At 48.3% G+C, this 18,432-nt stretch overlaps 1 protein-coding gene across 2 annotated transcripts in view; it reads left to right on the top strand.

The window, feature by feature from the left end:
* LOC134990157 (oocyte zinc finger protein XlCOF6-like) overlaps window positions 1-16,920 on the top strand; it is a 41,672-nt gene extending 24,752 nt beyond the window's left edge. Inside the window, exon 6 of one of the 2 annotated variants that reach the window (XM_063950654.1) lies at window positions 14,108-16,920. In XM_063950654.1, coding sequence (XP_063806724.1) covers window positions 14,108-15,675 — 1,568 coding nt within the window. In that variant the 3' untranslated portion in view covers window positions 15,676-16,920. Of the gene's footprint in view, window positions 1-14,104 lie in introns of both variants that reach the window. The other variant, XM_063950653.1, reaches the window with a different exon arrangement.
* Window positions 16,921-18,432: the final 1,512 nt, after the last annotated feature.

Genomic DNA, 18,432 nt, shown 5'->3' with positions numbered 1-18,432 from the left:
TCTTAAAATCAACCAGAGTGTCGATCCATCAATGCACTCGCTTGCTGGGAAAGATGGTGGCGGCCTACGAGGCCATTCAGTTTGGCAGATTCCATGCCAGAGTATTCCAGTGGGACCTGTTGGACAAGTGGTCCGGTTCCCACCTACACATGCAACGGACGATAGTCCTGTCCTCAAAGACAAGAATATCACTGCTGTGGTGGCTGCACAGTTCTCACCTCCTCGAGGGACGCAGGTTCGGTATTCAGGATTGGATTCTAGTGACCACGGATGCAAGTCCCCGGGGTTGGGGTGCAAGGAAGATGGTCAAGTCAGGAGACTTGTCTCCACATAAACGTTCTGGAATTAAGGGCCATTTACAACGGCCTTCTACAAACTGAACGCCTTTTTCAAAGTCGACCCTTACTCATCCAGTCGGAGAATGTAACAGCAGTAGCTTACATCAACAGCCAGGGCGGAACAAAAAGCAGAGCAGCAATGACAGAAGCCACAAGGATTCTCCGCTGGGCGGAGAAACATCTAAGCGCTCTGTCAGTTATCTTCATTCCAGGAGTGGACAACTGGGAAGCAGACTTCCTCAGCAGACACGATCTCCATCCAGGAGTCTTCACAGAAGTGACAAGTCGCTGGGGTACTCCCCAAGTAGACATGATGGCGTCTCGTCTCAACAAGAAACTCCAAAATGATTGCGCCAGGTCAAGGTACCCTCAAACCATAGCGGTGGGCGCTCTGGTGACACCGTGGGTGTTTCAGTCGGTATGTGTTCCCTCCACTTCCTCTCATTCCGAGAGTGTTAAAAATTATAAGAAGAAGAAAGGTTCCAACGATCCTCATTGTTCCAGATTGGCCAAGGAGGGCTTGGTATCCCGATCTTCAGGATTTACGCATAGGAAATCCCTGGCTGCTTCCTCTACGAGAGGACCTGTTACAGCAGGGGCCGTGTCAGTATCAAGATTTACTGCGGCTACGTTTGACGGCATGGCGGTTGAACGCCAGATTCTAGCCCAGAAGGGTATTCCCAGTGAAGTCATTCCCACTCTTGTTCAGGATAGAAAGGATGTTACGGCAAAACACGATCACCACATTTGGAGGAAATATATTTCCTGGTGCGAGTCCAAGAAGGCTTATGCGGAAAAAAAATTTCTTGGACGTTTTCTCCACTTTTTACAAGCTGGAGTGGATGCGGGCCTTAAATTAGGATCCATTAAAGTACAGATTTCTGCATTGTCAGTTTTCTTTCAGAAACAATTGGCCTCACTTCCTGAGGTGCAAACGTTTGTAAAGGGGGTGTTACACATCCAACCACCTTTTGTGCCTCCTGTGGCACCTTGGGACCTTAACGTGATGTTACAGTTCCTTCAATCTCACTGTTTGAACCTTTTTCAAAAGGTGGATTTGAAATTCCTCACTTGGAAAGTGGTAATTTTATTGGCCTTGGCATCTGCACGGCGGGTGTCCGAATTGGCGGCCTAGTCTCACAAGAGCCCTTATTTGATCTTCCATGAAGATAGAGCAGAGTTGAGAACTCGTCAACAGTTTCTGCCGAAGGTGGTTTCTTCTTTTCATATAAACCAACCTAATGTCCGTCTCCCTCGGCACAGTTCCTATAACTGAGGTCTGGAGGAGGGGCATAGAGGGAGGAGCCAGTTCACGCCCTTATTAAAGTCTTAAAGTGCCCATTTCTCCTGCGGATCCTGTCTATACCCCATGGTTCTATTGATGACCCCAGCATCCTCTACGGACTCAGAGAAAAGGATTTACCGGCAGGTATTAAAATCCTATTATTTATAAGTGCGCAAGCAGGACAGCATTTTCTCTTCTTTGGTGTTTTATTATTACAACCATGTCTAGTAATCCCACATGAGCGTCCATGTCACCTCCAGTAATCCCACACGAGCGTCCATGTCTCCTCCAGTAATCCCACATGAGCATCCATGTCACCTCTAGTAATCCCACATGAGCGTCCGTGTCACCTCTAGTAATCCCACATGAGCGGCCATGTCTCCTCCAGTAATCCCACATGAGCGCCCATGTCACCTCTAGTAATCCCACATGAGCGTCCATGTCACCTCTAGTAATCCCACGAGCATCAGTGTCACCTCCAGTAATCCCCCATGAGCGTCCATGTCACCTCTAGTAATCCCCCATGAGCGTCCATGTCACCTCTAGTAATCCCCCATGAGCATCCATGTCGCCTCTAGTAATCCCACATGAGCGTCCGTGTCACCTCTAGTAATCCCACATGAGCGTCCGTGTCACCTCTAGTAATTCCCCATGAGCGTCCATGTCACCTCTAGTAATCCCCCATGAGCATCCATGTTGCCTCTAGTAATCCCACATGAGCGTCCATGTCACCTCTAGTAATCCCACATGAGCGTCCATGTCACCTCTAGTAATCCCAGATGAGCGTTCAGTGTTGATCAAGCTCCAGTCTAAGCATCCTATCTTTTTTTTTTTTTTAATACACATAAAAATGATTACAGGTAAAACATGTCAGTTATAGAATTATATATTGTATCCTGTAACACCCTGGGTCTTGTCTACTTATTTTATATTTCTCTGACGTCCTAGTGGATGCTGGGAACTCCGTAAGGACCATGGGGAATAGCGGGCTCCGCAGGAGACTGGGCACAACTAAAAGAAAGCTTTAGGACTAACTGGTGTGCACTGGCTCCTCCCCCTATGACCCTCCTCCAGACCTCAGTTAGATCTTTGTGCCCGGCCGAGCTGGATGCACACTAGGGGCTCTCCTGAGCCTCCTAGAAAAGAAATTATAGTTTAGGTTTTTTATTTTCAGTGAGATCTGCTGGCAACAGGCTCACTGCTACGAGGGACTAAGGGGAGAAGAAGCGAACCTGCCTGCTTGCAGCTAGCTTGGGCTTCTTAGGCTACTGGACACCATTAGCTCCAGAGGGATTGAACGCAGGACCCGACCTCGATGTCCGTTCCCGGAGCCGCGCCGCCGTCCCCCTTACAGAGCCAGAAGCAAGAAGGTCCGGAAAATCGGCGGCTGAAGACTTCTGTCTTCTCCAAGGTAGCGCACAGCACTGCAGCTGTGCGCCATTGCTCCTCATGCACACCTCACACTCCGGTCACTGATGGGTGCAGGGCGCTGGGGGGGGGCGCCCTGAGCAGCAATAAATAACACCTTGGCTGGCAAATATACACCATATATAGCCCCAGGGGCTATATAGGTGTAAATTAACCCCTGCCAGATTTCCTAAAGTCCGCTGAAAAAGGGGCGGAGCTATCTCCCTCAGCATACCGGCACCATTTTCCCTCACAGCTCCGCTGGAAGGAAGGCTCCCTGGCTCTCCCCTGCAGTCCTGCACTACAGAAAAGGGTAAAAAAGAGAGGGGGGCACATATTTTAGGCGCATTATAGATATTCTATGCAGCTATAGGGGAAAACACTCTGTATAGGTGTCACCCCAGTGTATATAGTGCTCTGGTGTGTGCTGGCATACTCTCCCTCTGTCTCTCCAAAGGGCTTTGTGGGGTCCTGTCCTCTTTTAGAGCATTCCCTGTGTGTGTGCTGTGTGTCGGTACGGCTGTGTCGACATGTATGAGGAGGAAAATTATGTGGAGGCGGAGCAAATGCCGGTAAATGTGATGTCACCCCCTGCGGGGTATACACCTGTGTGGATGGACTTATGGAAGGAATTACGGGAAAGTGTCAACTCCTTACATAAAAGGCTTGACGACATGGGACAGCCGGCAACTCAGCTTGTGCCTGTCCAGGCGTCTCAAAGGCCATCAGGGGCTGTAAAACGCCAGTTACCTCAGATGGCAGACACAGACGTTGACACGGATACCGACTCCAGTGTCGACGATGAGGAGACGACTGTAACTTCCAATAGGGCCACACGTTACATGATTGAGGCAATGAAAAATGTATTACACATTACTGATATTACCCCAGGTACCACAAAAAAGGGTATTATGTTTGGTGAGAAAAAACTACCAGTAGTTTTTCCTGCATCTGAGGAATTAAATGAAGTTTGTGAAGAAGCATGGACTTCCCCCGATAAGAAATTAGTAATTTCTAAACGGCTATTGGCAGCGTACCCTTTCCCGCCAGAGGATAGGTCACGTTGGGAAACACCCCCTAGGGTTGATAAAGCGCTCACACGTTTGTCAAAGAAGGTGGCACTACCGTCTCCGGATACGGCCGCCCTTAAAGAGCCTGCTGACAGAAAGCAGGAGACTATCCTAAAGTCTATATACACACACACTGGTGTTATACTACGACCAGCTATAGCCTCAGCATGGATGTGTAGTGCTGCGGTTGCGTGGTCGGATTCCCTGACAGAGAATATTGAGACCCTGGATAGGGACAATATTTTACTGACTTTAGAGCATATAAAAGATGCTCTCTTATACATGCGTGATGCACAGAGGGATATTTGCCGACTGGCATCAAAAGTAAGTGCAATGTCCATTTCCGCTAGACTGGATTATGGACTCGGCAGTGGTCAGGGGATGCCGATTCAAAAAGGCACATGGAGATTTTGCCTTATAAAGGGGTGGAGTTGTTTGGGGAAGGTCTGTCAGACCTCGTTTCCACGGCAACAGCTGGAAAATCAACTTTTCTGCCCCAGGTTACCTCGCAGCAAAAGAAAGCACCGTATTATCAAGCACAGTCCTTTCGGCCCCATAAGGGCAAGAGGCGCCTCTTTTTTGCCAAAAGGCAGAGGTAAGGGAAAAAAGCTGCAGCATACAGCCAGTTCCCAGGACCAGGAGTCCTCCCCCGCTTCCGCCAAGTCCACAGCATGACGATGGGGCTTCACAGGCGGATCTAGGTACGGTGGGGGCACGTCTCAGGAATTTCAGCACACAGTGGGCTCGCTCACAGGTGGATCCCTGGATCCTTCAGGTAGTATCTCAGGGGTACATGCTGGAATTCGAGACGCCTCCCCCACGCCGTTTCCTAAAATCTGCCTTACCAACAACACTCTCTGACAGAGAGGCGGTGTTACAGGCAATTCACAAGCTGTATTCCCAGCAAGTGATAAACAGGGTACCTCTCCTTCAACAAGGAAAGGGTTATTATTCCACAATGTTTGTGGTACCGAAACCGGACGGTTCGGTGAGACCCATTTTAAATTTAAAATCCTTGAACAAGTATATCAAAAAGTTCAAGTTCAAGATGGAATCGCTCAGAGCGGTTATCTCCAGCCTGGAGGAGGGGGATTACATGGTATCTCTGGACATCAAGATGCTTACCTGCATGTCCCCATTTACCCTCCTCACCAGGAGTACCTCAGGTTTGTGGTACAGGACTGTCACTACCAGTTCCAGACGCTGCCGTTTGGGTTATCCCGGCACCGAGGGTCTTTACCAAGGTAATGGCCGAAATGATGATTCTCCTTCGAAAGAAAGGGGTTTCAATTATCCCGTACTTGGACGATCTCCTGATAAAGGCGAGGTCCAGGGAGCAGTTGCTGGTGGGGGTAGCACTTTCTCAGGAAGTGCTACAACAGCATGGTTGGATTCTCAACATCCCAAAGACACAGCTGGTCCCCACGACACGTCTTCTGTTCCTGGGGATATTCTGGATACAGACCAGAAAAGTGTTTCTTCCAGAGGAAAAAAAAAAAAGGGGTTGTCATCTCTAGTAAGAAACCTTCTAAAGCCAGGACAGGTGTCAGTGCATCAATGCACGAAAGTCCTGGGAAAGATGGTAGCTTCGTACGAAGCAATTCCATTCGGCAGATTCCACGCAAGAACCTTCCAGTGGGACCTGTTGGACAAGTGGTCCGGATCGCATCTTCAGATGCATCGGCGGATAACCCTGTCGCCAAGGACCAGGGTGTCGCTACTGTGGTGGCTGCAGAGTGCTCATCTTCTAGAGGGCCGCAGATTTGGGATACAGGACTGGGTCCTGGTAACTACGGATGCCAGCCTTCGAGGCTGGGGGGCAGTCACACAGGGACGAAATTTCCAGGGACTGTGGTCAAACCAGGAAATTTCACTTCACATAAATATCCTGGAACTAAGGGCCATCTACAACGCCCTAAGCCAGGCAAGACCTCTGCTTGAAAACCAGCCGGTACTGATACAATCAGACAACATCACGGCGGTCGCCCATGTAAACAGACAGGGCGGCACAAGAAGCAGGAGCGCGATGGCAGAAGCCACAAAGATTCTCCGATGGGCGGAAAATCAGTATCACGTGTCAGCACTGACAGCAGTGTTCATCCCGGGAGTAGACAACTGGGAAGAAGACTTCCTAAGCAGACACGACCTCCACCCGGGAGAATGGGGACTTCATCCGGAAGTTTTCCAAATGATTGTAAACCGTTGGGAACGACCAAAGGTGGACATGATGGCGTCCCGCCTCAACAAAAAACTAGAAAGGTATTGTGCCAGGTCAAGGGACCCTCAGGCGATAGCTGTGGACGCTCTAGTGACACCGTGGGTGTACCAGTCGGTTTATGTGTTCCCTCCTCTGCCTCTTATTCCAAAGGTACTGAGAATTGTGCGAAGGAGCGGAGTAAGAACGATGCTCGTGGTTCCAGAGTGGCCAAGAAGAGCTTGGTACCCGGAACTTCAAGAGATGCTCACAGAGGACCCATGGCCTCTACCGCTAAGACGGGACCTGCTCCAGCAGGGGCCCTGTCTATTCCAAGACTTACCGCGGCTGCGTTTGACGGCATGGCGGTTGAACACCGGATCCTGAAGGAAAAGGGTATTCCGGAGGAAGTCATCCCTACCCTGATCAAAGCCAGGAAGGATGTCACGGCAAAACATTATCACCGCATTTGGCGAAAATATGTTGCTTGGTGTGAGGCCAAAAAGGCCCCAACGGAGGAGTTTCAACTGGGTCGTTTTCTGCATTTCCTGCAAGCAGGAGTGAATATGGGCCTAAAATTAGGGTCCATTAAGGTACAGATTTCGTCTCTGTCAATTTTCTTCCAAAAAGAATTGGCTTCACTGCCTGAAGTTCAGACATTTGCGAAGTGCGTGCTGCATATTCAGCCCCCTTTTGTGCCTCCAGTGGCACCTTGGGATCTCAATGTGGTTTTGGGGTTCTTGAAATCACATTGGTTCGAGCCACTTAAAACCGTGGATTTGAAATATCTCACGTGGAAAGTGGTCATGCTGTTGGCCCTGGCTTCGGCCAGGCGTGTGTCAGAATTGGCGGCCTTATCTTGTAAAAGCCCTTATCTGATTTTCCATACGGATAGGGCAGAGTTGAGGACTCGTCCTCATTTTCTCCTGAAGGTGGTATCAGCTTTTCACTTGAACCAGCCTATTGTAGTGCCTGTGGCTACTAGGGACTTGGAGGATTCCAAGTTACTGGACGTGGTCAGGGCCCTGAGAATTTATGTTTCCAGGACGGCTGGAGTCAGGAAGACTGACTCGCTGTTTATCCTGTATGCATCCAACAAGCTGGGTGCTCCTGCTTCAAAGCAGACTATTGCTCGCTGTATTTGTAGCACTATTCAGCTTGCACATTCTGCGGTAGGACTGCCGCATCCTAAATCAGTGAAAGCCCATTCCACAAGGAAGGTGGGCTCATCTTGGGCGGCCGCCCGAGGGGTCTCGGCTTTACAACTTTGCCGAGCCGCGACTTGGTCAGGGTCAAATACTTTTGCAAAGTTTTACAAGTTTGACACCCTGGCTGACGAGGACCTGGAGTTCTCTCATTCGGTGTTGCAGAGTCATCCGCACTCTCCCCCCCGTTTGGGAGCTTTGGTATAATCCCCATGGTCCTTACGGAGTTCCCAGCATCCACTAGGATGTCAGAGAAAATAAGATTTTACTCACCGGTAAATCTATTTCTCGTAGTCCGTAGTGGATGCTGGGCGCCCATCCCAAGTGCGGATTGTCTGCATTACTTGTACATAGTTACTGTTAACTAAAACGGGTTATTGTTGAGAGCCATCTGTTCAGAGGCTCCATTGTTATCATACTGTTAACTGGGTTTAAAATCACGAGTTGTACGGTGTGATTGGTGTGGCTGGTATGAGTCTTACCCGGGATTCAAAAATCCTTCCTTATTGTGTCAGCTCTTCCGGGCACAGTATCCTAACTGAGGTCTGGAGGAGGGTCATAGGGGGAGGAGCCAGTGCACACCAGTTAGTCCTAAAGCTTTCTTTTAGTTGTGCCCAGTCTCCTGCGGAGCCGCTATTCCCCATGGTCCTTACGGAGTTCCCAGCATCCACTACGGACTAGGAGAAATAGATTTACCGGTGAGTAAAAATAAGAATTTACTTACCGATAATTCTATTTCTCGTAGTCCGTAGTGGATGCTGGGGACTCCGTAAGGACCATGGGGAATAGCGGCTCCGCAGGAGACTGGGCACAAAAGTAAAGCTTTAGAACTACCTGGTGTGCACTGGCTCCTCCCCCTATGACCCTCCTCCAAGCCTCAGTTAGGATAATGTGCCCGGACGAGCGTACACAATAAGGAAGGATTTTGAATCCCGGGTAAGACTCATACCAGCCACACCAATCACACCGTATAACTTGTGATCTAAACCCAGTTAACAGCATGATAACAGAGGAGCCTCTAGAAAAGATTGCTCACTACAGCAATAACCCGATTTTTTTGGTAACAATAACTATGTACCAGTATTGCAGACAATCCGCACTTGGGATGGGCGCCCAGCATCCACTACGGACTACGAGAAAAATAATTATTGGTAAGTAAATTATTATTTTCTCTGACGTCCTAGTGGATGCTGGGGACTCCGTAAGGACCATGGGGATTATACCAAAGCTCCCAAACGGGCGGGAGAGTGCGGATGACTCTGCAGCACCAAATGAGAGAACTCCAGGTCCTCCTCAGCCAGGGTATCAAATTTGTAGAATTTTACAAACGTATTTGCTCCTGACCAAGTAGCTGCTCGGCAAAGTTGTAAGGCCGAGACCCCTTGGGCAGCCGCCCAAGATGAGCCCACCTTCCTTGTGAAGTGGGCATTTACAGATTTTTGGCTGTGGCAGGCCTGCCACAGAATGTGCCAGCTGAATTGTACTACAAATCCAACGAGCAATAGTCTGCTTAGAAGCAGGAGCACCCAGCTTGTTGGGTGCATACAGAATAAACAACGAGTCAGATTTTCTGACTCCATCCGTCCTGGAAACCTATATTTCCAGGGCCCTGACAACGTCTAGCAACTTGGAATCCTCCAAGTCCCTCGTAGCCGCAGGCACCACCATAGGTTGATTCAGGTGAAACGCTGAAAACCACCTTAGGGAGAAACTGAGGACGAGTCCTCAATTCCGCCCTGTCCGAATGGAAAATCAGATGAGAGCTTTTACAGGATAAAGCCGCCAATTCTGACACGCGCCTGGCCCAGGCCAGGGCCAACAGCATGACCACTTTTCATGTGAGATATTTTAACTCCACATATTTAAGTGGTTCAAACCAATGTGAGTTTTGGAACCCAAAAACTACATTGAGATCCCAAGGTGCCACTGGAGGCACAAAAGGAGGTTGTATATACAGTACCCCTTTTACAAACGTCTGAACTTCAGGGACTGAAGCCAGTTCTTTCTGGAAGAAAATCGACAGGGCCGAAATCTGAACCTTAATGGATCCTAATTTTAGGCCCATAGACACTCCTGTTTGCAGGAAATGTAGGAATCGACCCAGTTGAAATTCCTCCGTTGGGGCCTTAATGGCCTCGCACCACGCAACATATTTTCGCCAAATGCGGTGATAATGTTTTGCGGTTATATCCTTCCTGGCTTTGATCAGGATAGGAATGACTTCATCCGGAATGCCTTTCTCCTTCAGGATCCGGCGTTCAAACGCTCTGCCGTCAAAAGCAGCCGCGGTAAGTCTTGGAACAGACAGGGTCCTTGCTAGAGCAGGTCCCTTCTTAGAGGTAGAGGCCACGGATCCTCCGTGAGCATCTCTTGAAGTTCCGGTTACCAAGTCCTTCTTGGCCAATCCGGAGCCACGAATATAGTGCTTACTCCTCTCCATCTTATAATTCTCGGTACCTTGGGTATGAGAGGCAGAGGAGGGAACACATACACTGACTGGTACACCCACGGTGTTACCAGAGCGTCTACAGCTATTGCCTGAGGGTCCCTTGACCTGGCGCAATACCCGTCGAGTTTTATAATCATGTGGAAGACTTCTGGGTGAAGTCCCCACTCCTTCCGGGTGGAGGTCGTGTCTGCTGAGGAAGTCTGCTTCCCAGTTGTCCACTCCCGGAATGAATATTGCTGACAGTGCTATCACATGATTTTCCGCCCAGCGAAGAATCCTTGCAGCTTCCGCCATTGCCCTCCTGCTTCTTGTGCCACCCTGTCTGTTTACGTGGGTGACTGCCGTGATGTCCGAATGGATCAACACCAGATGACCTTGAAGCAGAGGTCTTGCTGAGCTTAGAGCATTGTAAATGGCCCTTAGCTTCAGGATATTTATGTGAAGTGATGTCTCCAGGCTTGACCATAAGCCCTGGAAATTCCTTCCCTGTGTGACTGCTCCCCAGCCTCGCAGGCTGGCATCCGTGATCACCAGGACCCAGTCCTGAATGCCGAATCTGCGGCCCTCTAGAAGATGAGCACTCTGCAACCACCACAGGAGAGACACCCTTGTCCTTGGTGACAGGGTTATCCGCTGATGCATCTGAGGATGCGACCCGGACCATTTATCCAGCAGGTCCCACTGGAAAGTTCTTGAGTGGAAACTGCCGAATGGGATTGCTTCGTAAGAAGCCACCATTTTTCCCAGAACCCTTTCATTGATGTACTGAGACTTGGCTCGGTTATAGGAGGTTCCCGACTAGCTTGGATAACTCCCTGACTTTCTCCTCCGGGAGAAACACCTTTTTCTGGACTGTGTCCAGGATCATCCCTAGGAACAGAAGATGAGTCGTCAGAATCAGCTGCGATTTTGGAATATTGAGAATCCAATCGTGCTGCCGCAACACTACCTGAGATAGTGCTACACCGACCTCCAACTGTTCCTTGGATCATACCCTTATCAGGGGATCGTCCAAGTAAGGGATAACTAAAATTCCCTTCCTTCGAAGGAGTATCATCATTTCGGCCATTACCTTGGTAAAGACCCGGGGTGCCGTGGACCATCCATATGGCAGTGTCTGAAACTGATAGTGACAGTTCTGTACCACAAACCTGAGGTACCCTTGGTGAGAAGAGTAATTTGGGACATGAAGGTAAGCATCCTTGATGTCCCGAGACATCATGTAGTCCCCTTCTTCCAGGTTCGCAATCACTGCTCTGAGTGACTCAATCTTGAATTTGAACCTCCGTATGTAAGTGTTCAAGATTTTAGATTTAGAATCGGTCTCACCGAGCCGTCCGGCTTCGGTACCACAACAGTGTGGAATAATACCCCGTTCCCTGTTGCAGGAGGGGTACCTTGATTATCACCTGCTGGGAATACAGCTTGTGAATGGCTTCCCAAACTGCCTCCCTGTCAGAGGGAGACGTCGGTAAAGCCGACTTTAGGAAACGGCGAGGGGGGGACGTCTCGAATTCCAATTTGTTGAGACGGGCCCCCACCGTGCCTGAGCTTGTAAAGCCCTAGCGTCATAATGAGGGCTTGGCAGAGGCAGGAGAGGGCTTCTGTTCCTGGGAACTGGCTGATTTCTGCAGCCTTTTTCCTCTCCCTCTGTCACGGGCAGAAATGGGGAACCCTTTGCCCGCTTGCCAACGAAAAGACTGCGCCTGATAATACGGCGTCTTCTTATGTTGAGAGGCGACCTGGGGTACAAACGTGGATTTCCCAGCTGTTGCCGTGGCCACGAGGTCTAAAAGACCGACCCCAAATGACTCCTCCCCTTTATAAGGCAATACTTCCAATTGCCGTTTGGAATCCGCCTCACCTGACCACTGTCGTGTCCATAATCTACTGGCAGAAATGGACAACGCACTTAGACTTGATGCCAGTCGGCAAATATTCCGCTGTGCATCACGCATATATAGAAATGCATCTTTCAAATGCTCTATAGGCCATAAAATACTGTCCCTATCTAGGGTATCAATATTTTCAGTCAGGGAATCCGACCACGCCAACCCAGCACTGCACATCCAAGCTGAGGCGATTGCTGGTCGTAGTATAACACCAGTATGTGTGTAAATACATTTTAGGATACCCTCCTGCTTTCTATCAGCAGGATCCTTAAGGGCGGCCATCTCAGGAGAGGGTAGAGCCCTTGTTCTTACAAGTGTGTGAGCGCCTTATCCCCCCTAGGGGGTGTTTCCCAACGTACCCTAACCTCTGGCGGGAAAGGATATAATGCCAATAACATTTTAGAAATTATCAGTTGTTATCGGGGGAAACCCACGCATCATCACACACCTCATTTAATTTCTCAGATTCAGGAAAACTACAGGTAGTTTTTCCTCCCCGAACATAATACCCCTTTTTGGTGGTACTCGTATTATCAGAAATGTGTAAAACATTTTTCATTGCCTCAATCATGTAACGTGTGGCCCTACTGGAAGTCACGTTTGTCTCTTCACCGTCGACACTGGAGTCAGTATCCGTGTCGGCGTCTGTATCTGCCATCTGAGGTAACGGGCGCTTTAGAGCCCCTGACGGCCCATGAGACGTCTGGACAGGCACAAGCTGAGTAGCCGGCTGTCTCATGTCAACCACTGTCTTTTATACAGAGCTGACACTGTCACGTAATTCCTTCCAACAGTTCATCCACTCAGGTGTCGACCCCCTAGGGGGTGACATCACTATTACAGGCAATCTGCTCCGTCTCCACATCATTTTTCTCCTCATACATGTCGACACAAACGTACCGACACACAGCACACACACAGGGAATGCTCTGATAGTGGACAGGACCCCACTAGCCCTTTGGGGAGACAGAGGGAGAGTTTGCCAGCACACACCAGAGCGCTATATATATACAGGGATAACCTTATATAAGTGTTTTTCCCCTTATAGCTGCTGTATTTTTAATACTGCGCCTAATTAGTGCCCCCCTCTCTTTTTTAACCCTTTCTGTAGTGTAGTGACTGCAGGGGAGAGCCAGGGAGCTTCCCTCCAACGGAGCTGTGAGGGAAAATGGCGCCAGTGTGCTGAGGAGATAGGCTCCGCCCCCTTCTCGGCGGCCTTATCTCCCGTTTTTCTGTGTATTCTGGCAGGGGTTAAATTCATCCATATAGCCCAGGAGCTATATGTGATGCATTTTTTGCCATCCAAGGTGTTTTTATTGCTGCTCAGGGCGCCCCCCCCCCCCAGCGCCCTGCACCCTCAGTGACCGGAGTGTGAAGTGTGCTGAGAGCAATGGCGCACAGCTGCAGCGCTGTGCGCTACCTTGTTGAAGACAGGACGTCTTCTGCCGCCGATTTTCCGGACCTCTTCTGTCTTCTGGCTCTGTAAGGGGGCTGGCGGCGCGGCTCTGGGACCTATCCATGGCTGGGCCTGTGATCGATCCCTCTGGAGCTAATGTCCAGTAGCCTAAGAAGCCCAATCCACTCTGCACGCAGGTGAGTTCGCTTCTTCTCCCCTTAGTCCCTCGATGCAGTGAGCCTGTTGCCAGCAGGTCTCACTGAACATAAAAAACTTTTCACTAAGCAGCTCAGGAGAGCCACCTAGTGTGCACCCTTCTCGTTCGGCACAAAAATCTAACTGAGGCTTGGAGGAGGGTCATAGGGGGAGGAAGTCATTGAAATCTCTGTACGGGGTGACGGTAACCCTATCTTTCCCTATACTACGGGGTTACCGTCACCCCGTACAGAGATTTCAATGGGATAAGGAGCCGGTTTTACAGAAAAATCCGGCAGGACTGAAAATAAACACAAAAGGAGCTGTAAACATTACTAATCCTTTTCTTTTTTACAGGTATTGCACTACAGTATTGCAACATTTAAATTGTTGCAAAATAGAATACATATTGTCACAAGCGCCTTGTTTTAGTATCTATTTGAATTGTTTATTTTTATTCAGGGCAGCTAAAACACTTAAATCCCGGCAACAGCGCGGTTATTCTCATTTCTAATCATAGGGGGAGGAGCCAGTGCACACCAGGTAGTTCTAAAGCTTTACTTTTGTGCCCAGTCTCCTGCGGAGCCGCTATTCCCCATGGTCCTTACGGAGTCCCCAGCATCCACTAGGACGTCAGAGAAATCTTATTTTCCATAATGTATTTTATTTCCAGCAGATGGACACACAAGCAGGAATATCTCAGAAGGACAACTAATGTTATCCCCGGATTGTGACATAAAAGATAATGACAGTAGACAGGATTCTCCAGGAGATAATCCCATTACCCCAATTATACATCCAGCTCTATCAGCTGATCCCCCTGATCCTGGGAAATGTTCTCCTGATCACTCTGATATTGGTGCATCTGTTACAGCTCTGACAGTAGATACAGAGTTTCCATGTTCTATAGATGCCAAATGTTTTACACAGAACACAAAGCCCATTACCCATCATCCAGCTAAGGCAGGTGAGAGGCCACTGATATGTTCTGAGTGTGGGAAATGTTTTACAAAGAAATCAGCTCTTGTTACACATCACAGAAGTCACACAGGTGAGAAGCCGTTTTCCTGTTCTGAGTGTGGGAAATGTTTTACACAGAAATCAGCTCTTGTTACACATCAGAGAAGTCACACAGGTGTGAAGCCGTTTTCCTGTTCTGAGTGTGGGAAATGTTTTGCATTGAAATCAGTTCTTGTTAAACATCAGAATAGTCACTCAGGTGAGAAGCCGTTTTCCTGTTATGAGTGTGGGAAATGTTTTGCATGCAACTCAAATCTTGCTACACATCAGAGAAGTCACACAGGTGAGAAGCCGTTTTCCTGTTCTGAGTGTGGGAAATGTTTTGCACGCAACTCAAATCTTGCTACACATCAGAGAAATCACACAGGTGAGAAGCCGTTTTCCTGTTCTGAGTGTGGGAAATGTTTTGCATGGAAATCAGATCTTGTTACACATCAGAGAAGTCACACAGGTGAGAAGCCGTTTTCCTGTTCTGAGTGTGGGAAATGTTTTACAAAGAAATCAGCTCTTGTTACACATCAGAGAAGTCACACAGGTGAGAAGCCGTTTTCCTGTTCTGAGTGTGGGAAATGTTTTACAAAGAAATCAGCTCTTGTTACACATCAGAGAAGTCACACAGGTGAGAAGCCGTTTTCCTGTTCTGAGTGTGGGAAATGTTTTACAAAGAAATCAGCTCTTGTTACACATCAGAGAAGTCACACAGGTGAGAAGCCGTTTTCCTGTTCTGAGTGTGGGAAATGTTTTACAAAGAAATCAGCTCTTGTTACACATCAGAGAAGTCACACAGGTGAGAAGCCGTTTTCCTGTTCTGAGTGTGGGAAATGTTTTACACAGAAATCAGTTCTTGTTACACATCAGAGAAGTCACACAGGTGTGAAGCCGTTTTCCTGTTCTGAGTGTGGGAAATGTTTCGCATTTAAATCAGTTCTTGTTAAACATCAGAATAGTCACTCAGGTGAGAAGCCGTTTTCCTGTTCTGAGTGTGGGAAATGGTTTACACAGAAATCATCTCTTGTTACACATCAGAGAAGTCACACAGGTGAGAAGCCGTATTCCTGTTCTGAGTGTGGGAAATGTTTCACACAGAAATCACATCTTGTTACACATCAGAGATGTCACACAGGTGAGAAGCCATTTTCATGCTGTGAGAGAAATAAATCCGCTCTTGTTGAACACATTAGACATTACCCAAGTACGGAACCATTTAAATCTTCTGGAGTATAATCATCACTGTCGTCCAATGTTCCTCAAGGGTGAATCCTATCTCCTATGCTTTATAAAATATACATGCTACCACTGGGTGATATAATCAGACGTCATGGCCTGGTCTACCACTGCTATGCAGATGACCTGCTTTTTGCTCCATGTACTGAGAACCTAATACCAATAAATGGTTGTCTAGCTGAGCGCCAGGGGTGGATGATGCCAGTTGGCTATGACTCAGTCTTTGTGAAACATAATAGAAGCTCACCAACAAAGGACAAGACTACAGCTTTACCAACCATCTGGATTTATGCTTTGGTGTTCAGAATCGCAAAATACTGAACGTGTGCTGAATCTTTGTGTTGTCCTAGTATGTGGCTGACACAGACATCAGGTATCTGCCACATACAAATCCTCATTCTTCCATCTGTGGACCATAGCCAGAATCAAACACTTGATTCCCTCGGAAGTTCATAGACTACTGCAATGCCATCTACCTGGGTCACCCAGCAAAATAATTACAGAGCTTGCAGATAGTACATAATGCAGCAGCCAAGCTGTTACCTAACCAGCCCGTTCCTGCCACATAACACCCATTCTCTGCTCCCTTCACCGGCTGCCTGTAAGATGACAAATCTATTTCATAATTGGCTAACTGACCTTCCCAGCCCAACATTACATGGTCCAAGGTGCTAGAAGCAGCTTCTGCCTCCTTACTGCCCTGCTTGCTTGCTTCTACAGATGAAGGACTGTTACCAGCAGTACCAAGAATCTCCTGTCATTCATTTAAGGGTCAAATTTTTAACTTTGCAGCCCTTACCATGGAACGTACTGCCTTGCACAGTCCAAGAGACCACCACTCTAGAGAACGTCACAAATAGACTGATGACTGCTACTCACGCTTTTCATTAATGTACCTCTATTTACTTCCTAAATAATACATCCTAAATGCTTAGGTCTTTTTTCTGCTGTTTATTTTGTATCTTGTGCTTTGTGTAAATGTGAATGTCTAATACCAGTTTGCACAATCTGTATTGCTGCACGACAATATGGCGGCCATTGGAACATGTTTTCATTTCTAGTTTGCCTAACTTGTTGCAGACACTCATCTTGATCAGGAGTGCTGAGTGTTTTCAGATACAAGATCCTATCTATATATACCCTGTATATTATAATGTGCATTAGAGTCACCCGGGTTACATCTGCAGTGGTTTGTTGTATGTTACATCTATATGGTGCGGATACTCCTCTGTATGATCTCATAATAAAAGCTTTTGTTTGCATCTAATTATTACATTAAATCTTTTATTTTTTTATCTGTTTTATATTCCCGTCTGAGTAATTACGCCATAATGTCTAATCTCGGAGTGGACCCCAGAAGATGTAAAGAAACCGTGTAAGTTTTCCATCATTCTGTTTCGTGTAATCATACAGGTAAGTGATGGCACGGTGGTCACTGACCGTCACATTCAGGTGGTATAATGGAAGTGGGACTGTCTGGGCTTATTCTAGTCTACTGCAGAAATAAAAAAAAATCAGCCCATAGATCAAGCTTGGTCGGACAAGACAGAAGCCACATTAATGGTGGCACATCGTATAGGCTGAGGACCCATGTTTCTGCTATATATGGAATAACTCCCTCTTCACCCACAAAAACCTTCCCTTCACCATTCACAATGTCCACCATTGCCCCTTCAGAAGGGACACAACTTTCCTTTGCTTGTTCCACCTCCTCCTCTACAGAGCCCAGGACCATCTCCATGACCATGTCATGTTTATCTGGAGTCCAGGCATCTGGGAGGTTCATGGCCTGAGATGACCACAGACCCACCAGGTAGTGGGCAAGAAAAATCCACAGCCTCCTGAGGAACTGGAAAGTCCAAGGATCCACCCCACATGAGGCAGAGAAGGGACAACCACAGGGACTGGCTCAACAATTTCCTTCCTAAAAGCTGCTCTTTACCCAGTTTGGTACCTGGGGGATCCCACTCCAATTTCCCTTGAGAGTCCTTACTAATCCTTTCTGAGCCTACTAGCTCCTTCCTCTTCCAACCACTCCTCCTTTTTAAGCTTTTCACCACCTGCTGTGTGAGTTCCATCCAACCACTCCTCCTCTCCTTGTCTCATTGGTGTAGCAACCCCCTTCTCCCCTCCACACTGATTCACTGCAGTTAAGCTGTGAGGCTTGCTGCTAGCAGTACTCACTGCTCAGCACACACACTCACATGATTACACAGCTGTGCCAGATATACTGTCTCACTGACAACCAGGACGAGACACTCCCAGAAAGGCATGTATGTATGAGTACGGAGAGAGTGGGTGCAGTGGGGCTGCATCACTGACAGCCAGGACGAGACACTCCCAGAAAGGCATGTATGTATGAGTACGGAGAGAGTGGGCGCAGTGGGGCTGCATCACTGACACCCAGGACGAGACACTCCCAGAAAGGCATGTATGTATGAGTACAGAGAGAGTGGGAGCAGTGGGGCTGCATGACTGACCAGGACGAGACACTCCCAGAAAGGCATGTATGTATGAGTACAGAGAGAGTGGGCGCAGTGGGGCTGCATCACTGACACCCAGGACGAGACACTCCCAGAAAGGCATGTATGTATGAGTACAGAGAGAGTGGGCGCAGTGGGGCTGCATCACTGACAACCAGGACGAGACACTCCCAGAAAGACATGTATGTATGAGTACAGAGAGAGTGGGAGCAGTGGGGCTGCATCACTGACAACCAGGACGAGACACTCCCAGAAAGGCATGTATGTATGAGTA

This window comes from Pseudophryne corroboree, unplaced genomic scaffold (assembly GCF_028390025.1).
Source record: "Pseudophryne corroboree isolate aPseCor3 unplaced genomic scaffold, aPseCor3.hap2 scaffold_1149, whole genome shotgun sequence".
Taxonomy (NCBI): domain Eukaryota; kingdom Metazoa; phylum Chordata; class Amphibia; order Anura; family Myobatrachidae; genus Pseudophryne; species Pseudophryne corroboree.
Note: the sequence above shows the minus strand (reverse complement) of the source record. Positions and strands in the feature narration are given on the sequence as shown.